The sequence below is a fragment of the Leopardus geoffroyi genome, chromosome E1 (assembly GCF_018350155.1).
Source record: "Leopardus geoffroyi isolate Oge1 chromosome E1, O.geoffroyi_Oge1_pat1.0, whole genome shotgun sequence".
In the NCBI taxonomy this organism is placed as follows: Eukaryota; Metazoa; Chordata; class Mammalia; order Carnivora; family Felidae; genus Leopardus; species Leopardus geoffroyi.
In genome coordinates, this window is record NC_059330.1 from 43,220,825 (window position 1) to 43,239,569 (window position 18,745).

An 18,745-nucleotide genomic window follows, 5' to 3' on the forward strand; every position below is an offset into this window, starting at 1 on the left:
GGGGCCAAATCTCCGGGGCGGCTCGTCCTGGGCCAAGGGTCCTCGGACCGGCCTGGAAAGCCGAGAGAACCCCAAGAGCTGAGCCAAGCAGTAGGGCAGCCCCAACTGGAGGGGTTGGGGGTAGGAAGAGCGGGAGGTGGTGGTTGGGGGTAGGAAGGCTCTGGCTGTGATGTCATTGGATTAACCCTCTCGGCATCAGGTGCCAGCCCCTCGGTCTCAAAGCTGACTGGTCTGGGGGAGATGGGGTGGCACTAAGTCATTAGAATCCCCGGCAGAACTCCGGTTCTGGGTTCGAGGTTTGGAAGCATTAGCGTCCCAGTGGGCGTTCGATTGCCCCGGACGGCCGCCGCACCCTGTGTAGATGTCCGTGACATCAATCCGTGGGTGAGCGTCGAGTGTGGGTCCTGGTGACCGTTTCATGTGTTCACTTACTATATGTGAAACCATCAGAATATTTGTACTCGAAGGGTGGGATGGCAGGAGACTAATCATTTTAGCGTTGTCTGCCGCAATTACCCTAAATTGGGTGCGGAGAGCCGGGCGCACACCGCCACTCGGCGGCGGCCAAGAGCGTGGCATCTCAAAGAGAAAGCTTAGTTTCTCAGGACCTAGATTTGCCACCTACTTGCTCTAGCCCATTCTCAGATATCCTCGACCCAGAGATCTGGCATACTGGTTTGGATACCCACCCCTGTCTGGATATTCTTTCTGTACTTTTGATCCTGCAATTCCTTCCTTCAGGAACTACCTTTCTCATTCTTCTCCTGGTTTACAATTACGTGTTCCAAAACTCTGCTCCAATGTCCCTCCTCCAGAACCCCTCCAGAACCCGCTCTTCCTCCAGGACATAACTCCTTTTTTTTTTTTTTTTTTTTATCCCCAGCGCCTGGCGGGGCGGGGGGGGGAGGGCGGGTCTAAGGAGCTGAATTGGGTTGTTCAGATTTGCAGGACCTGGGTTCGGAGGACAGACGCAGGTTTCCACCAGGGGGCGCGAGGACTCCGCGCTATTTTACTACGTCCACCAGGTGGCGCTGCCTCCCGCCTCTGGTCCTCCAAGGTTGGGGAGCCGGCCGGCGGATTCGCCTCTACTGATTGGGAGAGCCACAGCTAAACTATTTACATAACCTTGAAAGGGCCATGCTGAGTGGTTGAGGTAAAGAAGCAGAAGCTGAAACGAGCCCTCTCATTGGCCTAAATTTCCCCCCTGCGTCCACATCCCGGTCAGATTGGGCCCAGAGGTCAGTCGGAAGCCTCCGGCTAGTGGCGAGACCGGGACCTTAGTCCGCGTATTAGGCGCTGCAGGGTGAGTGCCGGATGGCCGGGTGGCTGGGGTGGGGGACTCCAGGGCAGAAGGAGTGGAGGACCAAGGTGGGAGAGTGTTGGCCCCGCCCTGACTCCTCTTGGCTTGCCCATTCTCCGGTCTAGGAGTTGGAAATGTGCGTCTAGAGAGGGACAGCGGCTCTTGGCACCTGCCTCCACCCACCCACCGAGGTCCTATCCGCCCGCCTTGGCCCCCACCCGTGCTGCCCTGGGGTAGGAAAAGGAGTCTCAGCTGCAGCTTCTGACCTCCCGGGGCACCTGACTCGGGTGTAGAGCTTAGTTTTCCCCTCTGGAAAGTGGACCAGTGGCTTACAGAGGTGTGTGCCAGGGTGGACCGTGGAGGTCTGCTCATACGGAAGCTTGTTCTTGTAGAGTCGCTCAAAAGTAGGTCCCCAAGGTTCAGAGGCGCGCGGTATGGGTACCGAGAATGAAAACCCAGAACCGGACTGCCAGAAACAGTTCCAGGCCGCAGTCAGTGTCATTCAGAACCTGCCTAAGAATGGTGAGGGCGCTGGGACCTGCACTTGGGGGTCAAGAAGATTGGGGTTTGCCTGGGGTTTCCCAGGAGGCTCTGATCCTTGCAGTTTTTGCCGATAAGTACCTGCCTGGGCTGCCCTGGGGATCTCCTCTGCCTCCTGTCCCAGTCCAGCTGAGTGGGACCCCTCACCATCTCTGTCCATTCCAAGGGTGGGTGGTTCTCCCCCCATTTCCACTCTCTTGGAGCTGGGGGTGATGCTCTGCCTTCCACTTCCCCACCCCCTGCCCAGGCTCTTACCGCCCCTCCTATGAAGAGATGCTGAGATTCTATAGCTACTACAAGCAAGCTACCATGGGGCCCTGCCTCGTCCCCCGGCCTGGGTTCTGGGACCCAATAGGACGATATAAGTGGTGAGCCCCCTACCCACCGGGCAAACAAGCCTCAGCTGTCAACTAGCCTCTCACAGCACTCTGCCCCCCAGGGATGCCTGGAACAGCCTGGGCAAGATGAGCAGGGAGGAGGCCATGTCTGCCTACATCACTGAGATGAAGCTGGTGGCACAGAAGGTAGGGAGAGGCTGCAGGCTTCTTTCTGTCCCCAAGGTCCCAGCTAGGTGGCCTATCTTCTACCCTTCCAGGGCTGACCCCCATTAGGTTTCCTGCACATTGACACCCCTGTGGGAATTACTACCTACATGCCATCTCTCTAACCCTGCTTGTCTCTGGTCCCTGACTGGGCACAGGATGGAGGGGACCCAGTTCAAGTGGGATAGGAGGACAGTGGTAGGAGGGGCAGGCCCCTCTCCAACAGACACCCTGCCCCACAGGTGATCGACACGGTGCCCCTGGGCGAGGTGGCAGAGGACATGTTTGCTTACTTCGAGCCCCTGTACCAGGTGATCCCTGATATGCCGAGGCCCCCGGAAACCTTCCTGAGAAGGGTCACAGGTCAGGCCCCCAGGTTGGGAGCTCCACAAGTGCTGAGTGAACTTTCTTAGGTCCAGGCGGAGGGGGCTGCTCAGGTGGAGGGGGATTTGGGGGTAGAGGGCTCCAGGTGATGTTCCTGTAGACACTCCAACCAGTGCCCCTGATGGAGTGGGTCTCAGGCAGAGCCCATGGCTCATGAGGAGCAGGGGCTGATCTCACTGGGAAGCTCCAGCCTCTTCCCAGCCCCACCTCTGGGTGCCGTGTCTCAGCAGGTTGGAAAGAGCAGGCACTGAATGGAGATGCCAGGGCTGCCCCAGAGCTTCCCTGCCCCCCCAGGGAACCAGCACTCCCAAATCCAGGTCAGTGCCTGGGGGGAGGGACAGACAGCCAAAGCCAGAGGGTGGGTGGGGAGCTTCCAGTGGGGTGGGTAAGGGGAGAAGGCTGGATGGCACACCTCATTCATGCCCACAGACACTGAGACCTCCTGTGCTTGCAAAGGCCAGGGGGCAGGTTCTGGGACTCTGGTTCCAGGACCTCACTTCTGGGACCCATCTATGCCTCCCATGACAGTATCTCTCGTGTTCCCAGAGCAGGTGCCTTTACTCCTTGAACACCCCCTCGCCTTTTTCCATAGCCCCCGTCTTGTCACCAGTGTCACCTATCCCCTCCCCAGAGTCCCAGCCACCTAGGGACCTGGACTCCGAGGTTTTCTGTGATTCCCTGGAGCAGCTGGAACCTGAGCTGGTGAGACTACCCCTCATTCCCTGCCTTCCCCACCCCACCGTGCCCTGGCTGCCCTACTCCCACCTTTGGATCTTGTGACTCCTCTCAGCAGGTCTGGACAGAGCAGAAGGGAGCCCCTGGAGGAGAGCCTGACACCAGAAACAGCTCCCCGCTCCCCGCAGAGAAAGGTGAGCCCTCGTCTGACGCTTCACCCGCTTCCGCCATTCCCTGTGATTCTGGTGCCCCCAGGCTTTCCCCTGACTGCCCTCTTGGGGCAGAGGTGAAAGTCCAGCACCGGGCACTTGCCAGACAGCCAGACACCAGCCTGGATGGGCAAAGTCCCTGCCCGGCCCCATCTTTGTAGGCCTCCCATTAGGGACTGTCAAAGGACAATGATTTCGGTCCAACCCCCTTCTAGGATTTCCGTACGTGCCGTGTCCCTTAAGGGCACTTTCATAAATATGATCTCCTTTATTCCTCTGAGTAAGCAGCCCTGTGAAGGCAATGACATTTCCCCCTAACTTTCAGGAGACAAAAATGAGGCTCAGAGAAGCTTCTGACTTGGCCAAAGTCACACAGCTGAGTGGCGGTGCTGGGATTCAAACCCCTGGCAGCCCATTACTCAGCCACATGGATGGATTTTATAGAAATCACAGTTGGTACAAGGGATCGCCCTCTATCTACTATTACTTTTGCCCAGACCTGCCCCAGCCTGTCACCACCCTGTCCCTAGCTGAGTTGCCTCCTGAGTCCCCTTCCCTGTGTGTCTGTGCTCTGCAGAGGGCAGCCCGCTGGGGCCCCAGGAATTGGACACGTGGCTGGTGGGGACAGTTCGGGCGCTGCAGGAGAGCATGCGGGATGTCCAGGGTAGACTGCAGAACCTGGAGAGCCTGCCCAGCGTCGTGGAGCAGGTGAGCCGCTCCCAGGGCCCAGGGGAAGATAGAGGCAGAACTCCAAGGCTCTCTGTTCTGGGCTCCTCGTGGAGCCACTTCTGTCTTTCGTCCTAACTCCCCACCTGCCCACACCTCTGCCTTCTTCAGAGTGGTGTGGTTCTCGTTGCAGGCAGGGCAGTCAGGGGGACTGAAGTGCTTCCACCCTGGAAGGGAGAATGGGGGAGGCCCTCCTTTCCTGCTCTTGCCGGAATAGAAACTGAACATGAGCACTAATTCCAACAGTTTGGAAGGCCAGGACGTGCCTGCTCTTTGCACTGGGGCTGGAGGGGCCCTGTTGCCAGATTTAGGGTTTGCTCCCAAGTGACTCAGCCCTCGTGCCCCTCCCTCCCTCCCCTCTACTCCTAGATCTGCTTGGCCCTCACACCTCTGCTCCTGAGCTCCTGCAGCATCAGTCGCTGCCACCAGTCTCTGAGCCCCAACTGAGTGCCAAACAAACGCGTACTTCATTATCTCATTTAATCCGCACAGCCCTAGGAACTAGTTTTGCTTTTCATTTCCCTTTTCCAGAAGAGGAAACCAAGTGTCTGAGAGGCTGGGTAATTCACCTGAGGGTACACAGCCCAGAGGAACCTCACAGAGCTGCTGTGAGGCTTAGATGAGGCAATGTCCACCGCACTTCTCCAATTACTATTATTATTATTCACATCCAGTGACGGAGCTGAGAGCAGCCTCAGGTCTGTCTCCCTCCAAAGCTGGGACTCCCCATTGACGGAGTAGGTCTGTTCTTGAGAAGCCTGGGGTGGTGGGGGCAGGAAACGGCTAAATTGCTGGACGTGGGGGATCACCTGGGTGACCCTAAATCCCCTTGACACAGTGGATGTCAGCCAGGGTGGCAGGAATTTCCTCAGACCCATCTTTCAACGCCCACCCCCGCAAGGCTTTATTTATTTATTTTATTTCTAACTCATTTTATATGCTGAAGATTGTGATTTCCACCCTGAAATAGCTGGTTTTCCATCTCTAAAAATAAGAACATTCCACTACCTAGCCCGAGAGGACATTTTAGCACACACTTCATATCGTCACATCCCCAATCCAAATCGAAATCTCCCCAGCTGTCCCAAAATTGCCTTTTCCAGCTGCTCTGTCTGTCCAGTCCAGGCACATGTGCTGCATGTGGCTTCTCCGTCCTTTAAGACTCCTTTAATCTAGACCGGTGCTTTCTCCTTGCTACTGACTTACTGAGACTGGGCCAGTGGTCCAGGAGAAGGTTCCCTTCAGGTCTCTCTGATTACATCCTCCTGGCTCATTTACATGACCAGATCATGTCACATGTGATGCTCTGCACATCAGGGGACACATATCTGGATGTCCCACAGCTAATGATTCTAGCACGGACCACTGGCGTGGATGAAGGAGGAGTGCCGGTCCGATCTCACTACTGTTAAGTCGTGTTTTCCTCTTGCCAGCCAGGGCATGTCCTGCTCCCCTGACCCCATTTGCCACGTGATTTTTGACCATTTATGGATAAGCCCTGCCTCGATCGATAATTTATTTGGAAAAAAGAAACGTTGACTTTTAAATTCTCTTATTCCTTTAACATTTATTAGGGTGACACTTTACTGTAGAGTTTCATCTAGGATTTCCCTGAAGTACAGCGCCTTATGGAAAGGCAGAATGAGTGCTTAATTCATTCTCTTTAATTACCTATCTTAAAGTAAGGAGTTGATTGAACAGCCACCTCAACAGTGACAAATTTCCAACTTTCTCTTTGAGTATCATTATGGACTAATGGATTTTAAAGATTCAGTCTCTCAATCAACTGAAATTATTCTTTGTGATGCTTAGACTGGAACAATTTTGGTCAATGGAGACCCTTTCAAGCGGGGTCCTATGTTCTTATAACATGACCTCATTAATCTTTAAGTTTCCTTGTTTTCTGGTACAAAATGTCCCACATTCACCTCTGCCTTCCCTGCTCGGAACCTGGAATTCGCCACTTCTCCAAGGAGCCCTGGCTCCTTTTAGCAGAGAATGAGATTTAGAAGCTAAACTCTGAGCACCATTTGAAATATATGGCACATCCTTTATAATATTCGGTGTTCAGGCCACACCAACGGGGCCACTGCTTTGTGGCCCAGTAGAAACAGCCTAGAAGCCATTCTCTCCACCGGGCAGCCCCTACAGGCCCCTTGGCACCTGGGATTGCCCTCAGAGGAGGATGCGGGGAGGGCACTGGAGGTCAGCTGTCAGGGACACACTGGGAACCCCAGGAGCCTTTCCTTTCTAGTGGTGCAGATTCAGGGGTAGGGCCTTCCCTATCTCAGTTCTTGCGATCTTAGGGAGACGCAACTCCCGCTTAGCTCGGGAAGCAGGTTCCTAAGGAATTGCCCGGTCTGTGCCCGAAGCCTGGGCCGGCCCCTGACTCCCTCCCTCTCGGCAGCAGAGGACCCCGCCCGGTGCCCGGCCATGGCCCCTCAGGCTCTCGGGTCCCACGCTGCTCTTCTTCCTCCTGTGGCCCTTCATCGTCCAGTGGCTCTTCCGACAGTTTCGGACCCAGAAGAGGTGACTCTCAGTGGAGGGGTCTCTGTAGCCAACTGAGGTGGCTAATGAGCCCCCTGTCCTGCTGTGCCCTGAGCCTTCCTAGGGTTTAGGAGAACAGCATTAACTCTGTGTTCCCACCATTCAGTGTTTGCCTCTGCACCGCTCCCTTATCGGGGGGCCATTTAAGAGCCCATCCTTCCCAGCGGCTTCACATGGACACCTTCTCCTCTCCCGCCCAAACACCCAGGCTCCCTGGTGAGGGTGCAGTAGTGGTGCACGTCCCGGGTTCTGAGTTGGCCGTGACTCGGGGGCGGGGCTGCCGGGTCTCAGCCTCCGCCCTCCCCACCCTCTGGGTCACCTGACTCTTCTCCCACCCCAGTCTCTCCCGGTGGAGGCCCAGCTCTTGGGCAAGTTGAGACTTGGGCCGGGGCCTGGAAGAATGATTGGCTGAGAGGCTGCGGGAGGAAGGCCAGGAGGCCCGGCCGAGTTGGGGGCAGGGGAGTGAGCTCCGTTTTGCTGGTCTCCCTCCCCCTGCACATACACACTCAGGACGTCTTCACGGAAGACTCACAAATGTTTCACTAAATAAAATAAGACCTTGATCTTCTGCCTTCTGGGTCCCCACGGAGTGAGGCGGGAAGCCGGGTCCGGGCGCGCAAGGCACAAGTCTTCCCTGCCCCACCCCCAGTACCCCCGAGGACGGTCCCGAGAGGCCGGCGGCTTTCCCTCCCCCCGGGGCAGGAGAGGGGAGCACTGGGGCCCTGGGCCCGAAGGGGGCGGGGCGGCCGAGGGAGGGGAGCCGGGCCTACCGCCGCCACGGCCGGGGGGTGGGGCCATGTCGCGACCTTCCCACCCCGCCCCGCCCCGTCGGAGGGGGGCGTCTGGCGAGCTGGGGGGTGGTGGGAGGAGCGGAAGCCGGCGCCGGGACCGAAGGGCGGCTGCTCGCTGCCCTGTGCGCGGGCCGCAGGGAAGGGGCTTCGGGTCCCCGGCCCCGGAAGTGCCCACCGCCCGCTTCCCCCTCCTTAGCTGCTCGTTCGCGGTGTCCCCGCCCGTGACCTCCGCGCTCGGGCTTTCCCAGGGAACTTTCTGGAAGGCCAAGACCCAGCGGGAGCCTAGTCCCCGCCCCACCCTGAGGAGTGGGGGCGGGGCCGCTCGTTGGGAGCCCCCGTCGGGGTGGGCAGAGCGCCCGCGTGGGCACAGAGCTCCGGGTGACGCCCGCTGCTCGGGCCCCGAACTTATTTTTCTCATCGCCGGGCGGCCTTGGCCTCCTTCTGGTCTCCGACAGCCCTGTTGCCCCCGCCCCCACCCCGTGGGGCCGCCCTGGCTCTAGCAGTGGCCTGTATTCGGTGGCGAATCCGCCACCCCGAGCGCCTCCTAGTGTTGGCCCCTGACAGACCACTGGCCAGGGTCCCCATCTGCAGAGGGCCACAGTTGCCACCGCCTAGGCCCCAGGACCTTCCTACCCTGGGTGAGGAAGAGGTAGTTCTGAAGTCTCCTTGGAAACCCTTAAATTCCTAGGTTCCCTCTATCAGCCCCTGGCCTTGACCACTGCCCAAGGTTGGGTATCATTCGACCCACTGGTAGCCTCAGTCACTCTTTGACTGGCAGTCTTTCTTCCAAGGTGGGGACGTGTCCCTCAAAACAGACACATGGGCCCTGCTGCTCCGCGGTCCAGTCCAGTTTCGCAAGCAGAGGTTGAATAAACCCTTGTGTGAAGGATGGACAACAGCAGGGTAGCGGGAGAAGGAGCAAAAGTGGTGCTGGGGATGCAGGCATGGGCACACAACTAGCTGTGTGACTTGGGCAAGATTCTTAACTGCTCTGAACCTGGGCTGCCTTCTTTGTAAAATAAGGATGAAGATCTCTTCATCATAAGGCAGTCCTAGAGTTTAAATGACCAAGACATGTAAAGTGGCTGGCGATGGGTTAAAACCCTGTTAACATCAAGGTGCCTGGCCTCTTGTTTGACAGAATTCTAGAATCCCACAACCTATCCATCTGCCCACCCCTCCCCACATATGACAAATGAGCCCTGCCCAGTAAACTGAGGCTGGCTGGGCTCAGCTATACCTTTCAATCCCCCAGAATGAGAGTACCCAGGAGTCCTCTGGAGTCTGAAATTTTAACAATACAAAGGTCTCCGACTCCCATTCAAGTTCTCTGCAAAACCCCTTTTCTCAGGGAGCTCTCAGTGTCGGGGGCAGCTCTTGCTTACCGGGAGCCCTGCAGGACTGATTAAGGAGCACAAAGAAGGCCAGGCTTTTCAGATGCACCTGAATTCTTGGAAGCTCAGGGGCTCGTGTGGGCAATTTCAAAACATTTGGTTGTGCCCAGAGGCAGTCTTGCTTGCCTGTCCCTTGGGGCATACCCATCACCACCTCCCCACGGAACCACGGAGTTCCCAGACAAGTCCTTTCTTCGGTCGCGATGCTTGCTCTTTATAAAAGGTTCTTCTTCATGCTACTAGGCCTGAAAACGCTTCATCGTTCAGAGAAAGCCAAGAAGACACCTCCCCCACGCATCCTGTCCATAATTCCCAACTCCTGAGCAGCTTGGCTCAAAAGATCCTACCAGGATTTTCTTCACTTGCCATTTTGGCTCACTGTGGTTTAATGGTTTCTCTACACTGTCCATGAGCAGCAGAGATGACATTTCATTCATCATAGTTTCTCCTAACAAGTGTTTGCTAAATGAAGAAATGAGGGCCTTAAACTGAAGCTGTTGGAAATGGAAATGGAAAATGGGGGTCACAGAGACCTTCGTTCTAGCAAGAAGTGCCCCTTAGTTGTCATGTAACCTTGGACAAGTCACTTCATTTCTCTGAGTCCTAGAGACTTCTTACCTCTAAAACGGAGACAATCATCCCTACCCTAACTCATTGGTCTGTGGTGGGGTCAAGTGGTTCTGTGTGCAAAAACAATGTTGTATGTCGAACGTAAGACACTGCTATTAAGGAAGAAATAATAAGAATAGGTCACTGGGTGTGTGTCAAGAGGGAGATGCTGTGATTACGCTGACATTTTAGGCCTAAACGATTAGAGCGGCGAGTTTGGGGTACTCCAGGGCCCTGTCCTCTGGGCCGGAGCCTGGAATCTGGAGAATTTTCTCGAGACTGTGTCACCCTCCCTCCCCCATGAATCTACCCCAGTCCTGGGCCAGAATCCCCGGTCCCCATTTCCGGGCAAGATCTCCTCCTTGGGGAAGACTCCGGCTCTGTTTCCTCCCAGTGCTGTCCAGCGCCCACTGATGAGGAAGGGCCTCTGTGGATGGTACCCCTTCTCTCTCGGGTAGCCAGGGTTGATTATTTAAACTCAGGATTAATTTTGAGCTCTATCCCTCCCCCGAAATCGAGGTCCACCAACTGGCCCGACTGCCTTGTCAGGCCTCAGGAAATGTTCCCGGTCGGCTCGGAAGTGAAGAGATCAAGTCGGCCCCAGGAGGCCATTTTTGTTTGACAGAAGCCAAGGCTGAGGCCCGGGGCTAGGCCTTCCCGCCCCGGGAAGATCTCCCCGGAGCCTTGGATGCACTCCCCGCGCTTCCCGGATCCCCGCCCAGAAGAGAGGCTCGGTCACGGCCCACCATTTTGCATTGGTCCTGGACGGCGGGGGCCCCGAAAGACCAGACCTGGACTGGGACTCGGCCACTTTCGCCGAGCGTCCCAAAACCAGTCCCAGGGTGGAAGTCACCCGGGACTCGAACCTGCCTTCTCATCCTCCGAGGCCTAGTCCGAGGTTGCTGCACTAATGCAGTCACACTGTCCCTTTAAGACGGCACTTTTTATTCTTCATTTGTTTACTTCTTCATACGCTTTTCGTTTTTTTTTACAATGTGTTCACAGTATCCTTCCGCAAATGTCAGTCCCAGGCACTAACCACACGCACCTTGAAGCCATTCCTGTAATCTTAAGAATCAAGAGTTATTAGTTGTAGGCCAATATCTCTCTTTATAGAATTTAATCCTCTTTTACACTTTAGGGACTACTTTTTAGGAATATACCATTTTTGCTTTAACTAACAAATGTTTATGACCTTCAGAACCCTTCCGCTGAGGACAGAATATGATAATAGCCTCTAAAACTCACCTTTTCATAAAAATATTCTGTGTAGGCCCTCAGAGGCTATCGAATCTTCTCGTATTCCTGAAGCAGAATGGTATAGTCCAAAGCCCGCCCCATCTGCTCTGTGATTGGCTTTCCTTCTTTGGCGAGACTCGTGACTCCTGACCAATGGTCACTCACGTTTCTCTAGCGAGGGATGTGCGATAGAAGGAGGCGGCCTGGAAATCGCCCCCTACGCGTTCTGGGATTGGCTACGTCGCACGGCGCGCGAGGACGGCGGGCCTGAAGGATGAGAACTACGACTCCCAGCTTCCTGAGAGGGGGACTCCGTTACGCATGCGCATGGGAGGGGCGGCCAGGCTTCTATATAAAAGGGGCGCAGAGGGCTGGGAGGCAGCAGTTGGAAGTTGGCAGGTGGAGAGGCAGGTTGGGAGGGGGAGTCGGGGGAGGAGGCGGAAGAGTTGCTGTCGGAAGGGGGAGGAGGGAGGGAGGAAAAGAGGAGGAGGCGGTGGAGATCTGAGCTGAACCGAGCATCGAGCCAAAGGGGAGATGAGTTTGTCTGTCCTCGGCTGAGGCTCCGGCCGGGCCTAGGGAACTGGGAGCTCGGGTTGGAGCGACACCCGTGGAAGTGGGAGGAGGTGGCTCTGGGACTTTAACCCCTTGTGGGCTCTGCGGCAGGGGATTTAACCCTTTGTGGATTCGGCCCCTCGGAGGCAGCGTCATCGGGTAGTTTTAACCCCTTCGGGGCTGGGTTTAACCCATTGGACTTAACCTCATCTCCTTGGCCACCAACTCCTCGATCGTGGGGGCGCTCTGCGGGGAGGTTTGAGGTCCACCCCCTTTGCACATTACGTACTGTTACTGCTGCTGCACCCCCCCGGACCCGCTTAGCTGGCCGCGTTGTGGGCACTTAACCCTTTATTGACTTGAGCTCTCCCAAGTTGCAATTGGAGTTTGTTGACAGAAGGACTGGCTAAAGGCGTCACTGCAGGAATTACAGACCGAAGAGGACTCTGCTGGACGTTTTTTAAAAGAAAAGAAAAGCCTCTTTTTTCCTTAAGGACTTACAGCCAAAATTTTTCAAACTTCGAGAAGAGGACTCTATTAGCCATGGCCGAGCCACTCTTGTCAGAATACCAGCACCAGCCTCAAACTAGCAACTGTACAGGTGCTGTTGCTGTTCTTGAAGAGCGGAACCCCGATCGCCCCCCAGGCGCGGAGGAGCGGGTGCCCGAGGAGGACAGTAGGTGGCAATCGAGAGCGTCCCCCCAGTCGGGTGGCCGTCCGGGGCAGGAGGGGGAAGGGAGCTTGGAGCCCCAGTCGCCTCCCCTGCAGACCCCGGTCCGTCCAGAAGCTAACTGCCCGGAAGCAAGCGAGAAGGGCCAGAATAGGGATGATTTGTCCGCTGGCGGAGCCCCCCTGCCGGCAGCCGGGGGAGAACCGAGGCCCGAGGCCGAGCCGCTCGCACAGCCATGTCACGACTCCGAGGCCAACAAGTTGGGGGCTCCTGCTGCAGGGGGCGAGGAGGCGTGGGGACAGCAGCAGAGGCAACTGGGCAAGAAAAAACATAGGAGACGCCCCTCCAAGAAGAAGCGGCATTGGAAACCGTACTACAAGCTGACCTGGGAGGAGAAGAAAAAGTTCGACGAGAAACAGAGCCTGCGAGCCTCAAGGATTCGAGCTGAGATGTTCGCCAAGGGCCAGCCTGTCGCACCCTATAACACCACGCAGTTTCTCATGGATGATCACGACCAGGAGGAGCCGGATCTCAAAACCGGTCTCTATCCCAAGCGGGCCGCTGCCAAATCCGACGACACCAGCGATGAGGACTTCATGGAAGAAGCGGGCGAGGAGGATGGGGGAAGCGACGGGATGGGAGGAGATGGCAGCGAGTTTCTGCAGCGGGACTTCTCGGAGACGTACGAGCGGTACCACGCGGAGAGTCTGCAGAACATGAGCAAGCAGGAGCTCATCAAGGAGTACCTGGAGCTGGAGAAGTGCCTCTCGCGCATGGAGGACGAGAATAACCGGCTGCGGCTGGAAAGCAAGCGGCTGGGAGGCGACGACGCGCGTGTGCGGGAGCTGGAGCTGGAGCTGGACCGGCTGCGCGCCGAGAACCTCCAGCTGCTGTCGGAGAACGAACTGCACCGGCAGCAGGAGCGAGCGCCTCTGTCCAAGTTTGGAGACTAGACTGAAACTTTTGGGGGGGAGGGGGCAAAGGGGACTTTTTACAGTGATGGAATGTAACATTATACACATGTGTATATACGACAGCGGACCTTTTTATGACACATAATCAGAAGAGAAAATCCCCCCGGCTTTGGTTGGTTTGGTAAATTTAGCTATGATGTAGCTTGCGTGCTTTTTTCCTGTTCTTTAATTATGTGAAACTGAAGGGTTGCTTTTCTTGTTTTCCTTTTTAGTTAGGTTTTTTTTTTTTTTTTTTTAATGTGTAAGTAACTTGACCAAGTTATGATGCATTTTTTCTGTTAAAAATCCCCTCCTTAAACGGAGCTATAAGGTGGCCAAATCTGAGAACCATTAAATTCATTCTAGTTATAATAAATTTAATATTTGTAAATGTAACAGTTTCAGTGTGATTTCTAGAGCTAATTCAAATAGTGCTGGCTTATTTTAAGTGCATTGTGTGTGTGGGGGGGGGGGGGTAAAGAAATCATTAGTCAGTTTGCAGAAAAAAATCTTTAATGGGACAGTTTTCAATTTGCTGATTTTTCCCTTGAATGGGTTTTAGTGTGCTACAAAATACAGTTCAGGCAAAATATAAAGATTTAATTACCTTCAATACTTAAGTGTGCTTGCTTAGTGCCTTGGTTTTAATTTTTTGATGCTGGAGAAATAATCCAGTGGTGGGTGCTTGGGGAGCAGAAAGTGGCTACAGTCAGAAGCTTAGAATTTAATTCTGCTTCTCAACAGCCAACCTAATTTGGTAGTTTGTTAGGTTAGACAAAGGACAGTCTCATTTCATTCCTACAAATAGGTTTTTAGTAATCCCTTCACCTCCCCAATACGGCTTGAAGAAGCTCCTGCATGTCTGAAAGAGGCTCTTGGTAAACCCCTTGCTTTTTTAGTGCAAGCAATGGTTGAATAAACTTGTGTGGCAGCTCTTTGTTAAGATGTTTAGAGGTAGGGAATATTGGATTTATAGAGGAAATGGCTGTTTGGGGCATTCCAAGGACTTACCCTAATTATCTAATACTTAGGTGCTCCCTATACTAAAAAAAGGAACAGGAGCTGTCCACCTTTTCATGAGGGTCAAGCCAAAATTAGAAATGCCCCCTCACTGCAAATGAAATGTAAAGCTTCTGGTTGGGGAGCTAAATTAAGTCCTTATGGGCCGAGTGGGAACCCTGCACATTCCTTTTGCAGTCGCTATCCTCAATCTCCTAATAGCTGCTTAGGTTCTGGAGTAGTTCTGTTCTTGAAAATGCAAGGAGGCCCTCAGAATTAATTTCTGCCCCCAAATCAAAATAGTAAGAAATGTTGATTGTTGGCAATCTCTCTTTTGCTATCCTGGCCACCATTCCCTTGCAGTGTATTCAGTAAACTTCCAGCTCCTTAAAAACAACAAAAAAGAAATTACGATTGTTCCTTCCTGTCATCATGGTTAATCCAGCCCATCTCCACCTGGCTGTGTCAGTGTTTTCCTACAGCAGATGCATTGCTCAAATCATTAGCACAGGGGTTCCTTAACGTGGGGCCTTAGAAACCATAGGGGGTCTTGGGATACATGAACCCCATGAGTTTCTATGTAGACTTGTGTCATATGTACATTATTCTGGGGAGACAGTCAAGAGAATCAGGAGATTGTTAAACTTCTTGAAGGTTAAGAACCTCTACAGGGAAAAGGGGACCCTCCCCCGCCAAACTCCCACTGGAAAGCTTGCTTTTGTAGCTAAATGGAATGGTGGAGGTGGTAGGAACTTCTAAGAGTGAAACGCACCTTATGATGCATGAGCATTCACAAATCAGTCAATCAAGGGAAATTAATGCTGGTCAAGAACTGACTCAGGGCCTTCAAAGCTGGACTAAGCTGGCCCTATTCTGGCGGATGGTCCACTGAAGACAATGTATGATCAGTTTTTCCTTTGGCCTAAAATTACATTAAATGTCTATTTTGAAATAGTTTTCTTCGTGTTTTTAATTTTCCTTCTGCTATGACGTCATGCAGTAGTCCCAGAAACCTGGCTGGCTGCTTGGTGGAAAGGCAGCAACACTGCCCTCTGGCTTTATAGTGCAGAGAAGCCTCATTTTGACTGCACTGTAGGATGCAGCAGTGATAACCTCCGATTGTAGAACTTGTTATGAAGATGAATGGATTTAAGTTTAATGATCTTGTTTCCCCTACTATTTGTCTTGGAAAGACTCTGTAAATACATTTACCATCAGAAAAACAACAACAACTATGTTTTACTCTTAGGAGACAAATTAAGTCCAGTCTTTAAAAATACAGTTTTAAGTAACTCACAAATTACTTTCATTTACCTGGAGATATGCCACTTTCCAAATTTTGCTTCCAAGGCACTTTATAAAATGTATTACATTATGTTCTTAGAGTGATGAGGTTTGCGGGAAATTTCAGTTTTTTATCAACACTTTCTACACTGAAACACTTGACTAGCATACTGCTCTCAGGATAGAGAAAAGACTCTGAATTACTTATTATAAAAGGGGGCTGTGCTGACAAATGGTCCTCAAGTCATTTGAGGATCTCTAGTCTTTCACTAAAGTCCTCTCTTCCAAACATTTTAACTGAGCTGCTTAAAAGACCAGGCTTACACACTGGCAATTTCAGTTTGTTCCCCTTCTCATAGGGGGCCTGGGTATCCAGCCAGGACAAAGTGCTTCCCCAACTTTGAGAGAGCTGGCTGGAAAACTTAATCCTCCTCTAAGGAAAACTTTTGGGGGGTTAGCCTATAATACAAAGTGGCCTTCAGGAGACAGGGCCCTTTAGATATCATTTTTTTGGGGAGAGAAAACCAGGGAGGTTCAGATTGGTTTAATTCAGAAAAATATACCAGGTATCTCTAAAGAAAGAAAACATAAAAATTAGACCAGCTTAAAAGGAGTCAAAAAACCAGGGTCCTAGTCATATCTTTAACATATACTGGTAGTATGGACGAAACTCTCTTAAACTCTGAGTCTCATTCTTCATCAGCAAAATGGGCCTGTGCCTACTTTACAAAACTGCTATCAGGATTAAAGGATGAAAACATGTTATACTAAAGTAAGCTACCATTGATATTATTTCTTTTATTTCTTTCTTTCCTTTTTTTTTTTCAGTAATCTCTATGCCCAGTGTGGGGCTCGAACCCACAACCCCGAGATCAAGAGTCACATGCTCCACTGAGCCAGCCCCTTGTTTCTTTTTAAGACCACAGCAGTTGCCCATTTGATCAGTATTTTAATTTTCACTTCATTTAGAGTAAAATTAAAATCCTTTGGGAAAATGTAAATAAATATGACCCTAATCACTTCAAAAGTTAGAGGGGAAAAAAAAACCAAAGAGGGAATCCGTAGAAATTAAAAAAACCAAAAACCAAAAAACAACAACAAAAAATCCCACAACCACAAGCAAATAGTTTACCTTCAGAAAATCAAGAGCTGGCTATATTTAGTCAAACATTAGGTAATGCACCACAGAATTCTCCCTGGCCACTTATACCCAGAACAGCTGGCAACAAATATTCACAACATTGTGATAGCAAAGTTAGCTAGAGCTGAGATAGTACTTGTATTAAGTACACTTGAGTTTGTGAGGTTTGTTTTTTGAAATTATTTTTTCAAATTTGATAACATTGGAATAAAATACCACTTTACTATTCTTGCTCACACAAAGTATAAATGGTTGATGCTAGAAATGAAAAATAATTTTTAAAAGAAAGAAGATGTCAAATTCAGGCCCTGAACAGTCGGGTGGGCTGACCAAAAGGTAATCGTCATACTTTGCAAATGGGACAGAATATACAGTCTAGGTGGCAAAGGTTCCATTTGAGCCAATGGTCTTTGAATACTGGAAAGTTTACAACCTCATTCCACTTCTTGTTGAAAAAAACAAAGGCTGAGTTTAAACAGATCAATAATTGAGCCCTCACAATTCCTCCTGAATAAACTTTTTCTTGGGTTTTACTCAGAGGTGGTTCAATTATGACAAATGATGTTAACAAGGTCAAGGGCAGAGAATAATCCTAGTAGTTTATTAATAAACCTTTGCACACCAACAAAATTCTTTCAAATGAATGAGCTGCTGTCGGCAACTGTTGTTTTTTGAAAAAGTGCTCTCTCTCAACGTAGCACCAAGAGCAGTTATATTTGGTTTAAAAGTTTTTTCTTTTAAAAAAAATTTTTTTTTAATGTTTATTTATTTCTGAGGCAGAGAGAGACAGAGCATGAGTGGGGGAGGGTCAGAGAGAGAGGGAGACACAGAATCAGAAGCAGGCTCCAGGCTCTGAGCTGGCAGCACAGAGCCCGACGCGAGGCTTGAACTCACAAACCGTGAGATCATGACCTGAGCCGAAGTCGGTCGCTCAACCGACTGAGCCACCCAGGCGCCCCTAAAAGTTTTTTCAAGAAGAGCAAAAATTCGGAAGGAAACTGAACTCTCATCCTTCATATTCTATTTGACACATCCACAGACTTCGTGTGAAGTGTTAAAAAGCCCTGGGTTTGCAGTGAGCAAAAAGGATATTCCTGAAGGAAAATGTGGGAACTTGAGTGCCCCAAGCAGAAGCATCTGAAAAAATGACAGCATCGCTGCTCTTGTGAGCTCTCAGCAGAACTTGTGCTAGCCTCCAGAGGGTCAGAAAAGGAGGTTAATTTGAAGTCTGAAGCCTGATTCAACACAGAAGTTCGCATACCTGGATAACTCCAGTACAAGTGTTAGGCAAAGGCAGGAGACCAAACTAGAGGATGGAAAGGATGTCTAAGAGGTTACCTCTCTAGTTATTTCTAAAAGTGTACTTAACAAAACAACAAACATTTGAGCAATTTAAAAAGAGAAAATTCAAAGAGAAGGAGGATGAGAGTGAAACACAATAAAAAATTATGATTGTGGAAATCCAATCACTCAGAAGCAAGCAGCTTCATGCCAAAGGGGACCTGCTCCAAGAGTCAATCCTACTCATCCATGGATCCTGCTCACACAGAGCCACCAGGCCCCAGGAGCTGGCCATCAGGGTAAAATATCCAGGTCTTCCTAGTAACAACTGCTTGGTACCCTGAGAAACTGACCCTCATTCAGCCTAGTAGGATGGCCACCCTTTGTGCCGCCAAGGGCAACCAGGGCCACATTTCTTTAAGGCAGGCCTCCCAAATACCCCAGATAACCTCTGAAGCAGAAGTTCTAGATTCCCAAATAATGAAGTTTTAGTAAGTAAATGTTTACATAGCTACTGAAGAGTAGTTACTCAAGGTATTTATGAGGGAGGCAGCACAGATACTATTTTCAAATCAGGAAACTGAAGCATATAGGGTTTGTAGCCTTTGTCATAAACCCCAAAACAACTCATCTGAAAGGGGAGAGCTGAGAAGGAAGTTGAAGGTCTGGTTGAACATTAGATGAACAGTGGACTCAGCAACAAAATGACCAGTTTGGCCTCATCTTCAGGATTTGGCCTCCGGCCAAGCCAATCAAGTCAGTGGTAGCACACACAGAAATAGAACTTGGAGTTCCTAACTTCCAGTCCTGTGTTTTGCTCAGAAGATAACCAAAGGAGCATTATTAAACTGGGTTTATTCCCAATTTTTCTTATCAAGGAATGGAAAAGCTTCCGGGTCAACCTTAAAG

At 51.5% G+C, this 18,745-nt stretch overlaps 2 protein-coding genes across 20 annotated transcripts; both read left to right on the forward strand.

Annotated features, from left to right (window-relative positions):
• The first annotated feature begins 1,171 nt into the window (after nt 1-1,171).
• On the forward strand, nt 1,172-9,372 carry ACBD4 (acyl-CoA binding domain containing 4). Of its 19 annotated transcripts, none has more exons than XM_045489248.1 (10): nt 1,172-1,303; nt 1,426-1,822; nt 2,088-2,208; nt 2,280-2,364; nt 2,625-2,745; nt 2,994-3,083; nt 3,359-3,468; nt 3,557-3,635; nt 4,228-4,358; nt 9,352-9,372. In XM_045489248.1, the coding sequence occupies exons 2-10, from the start codon at nt 1,735-1,737 to the stop codon at nt 9,355-9,357; spliced, it is 831 nt and encodes a 276-aa protein (XP_045345204.1). In that variant the 5' UTR covers nt 1,172-1,303; nt 1,426-1,734; the 3' UTR covers nt 9,358-9,372. The 19 variants fall into 19 exon arrangements, with proteins under 19 accessions (XP_045345204.1, XP_045345198.1, XP_045345202.1 ...); XM_045489242.1 differs by lacking the exon at nt 9,352-9,372 and adding an exon at nt 4,746-7,486; XM_045489246.1 differs by lacking the exon at nt 9,352-9,372 and adding an exon at nt 4,908-7,486.
• Nucleotides 9,373-11,323: 1,951 nt separating this feature from the next.
• HEXIM1 (HEXIM P-TEFb complex subunit 1) lies at nt 11,324-13,527 on the forward strand. Its single transcript, XM_045489227.1, has one exon. The coding sequence runs from the start codon at nt 12,052-12,054 to the stop codon at nt 13,129-13,131; it is 1,080 nt and encodes a 359-aa protein (XP_045345183.1). The 5' UTR covers nt 11,324-12,051; the 3' UTR covers nt 13,132-13,527.
• Nucleotides 13,528-18,745: the final 5,218 nt, after the last annotated feature.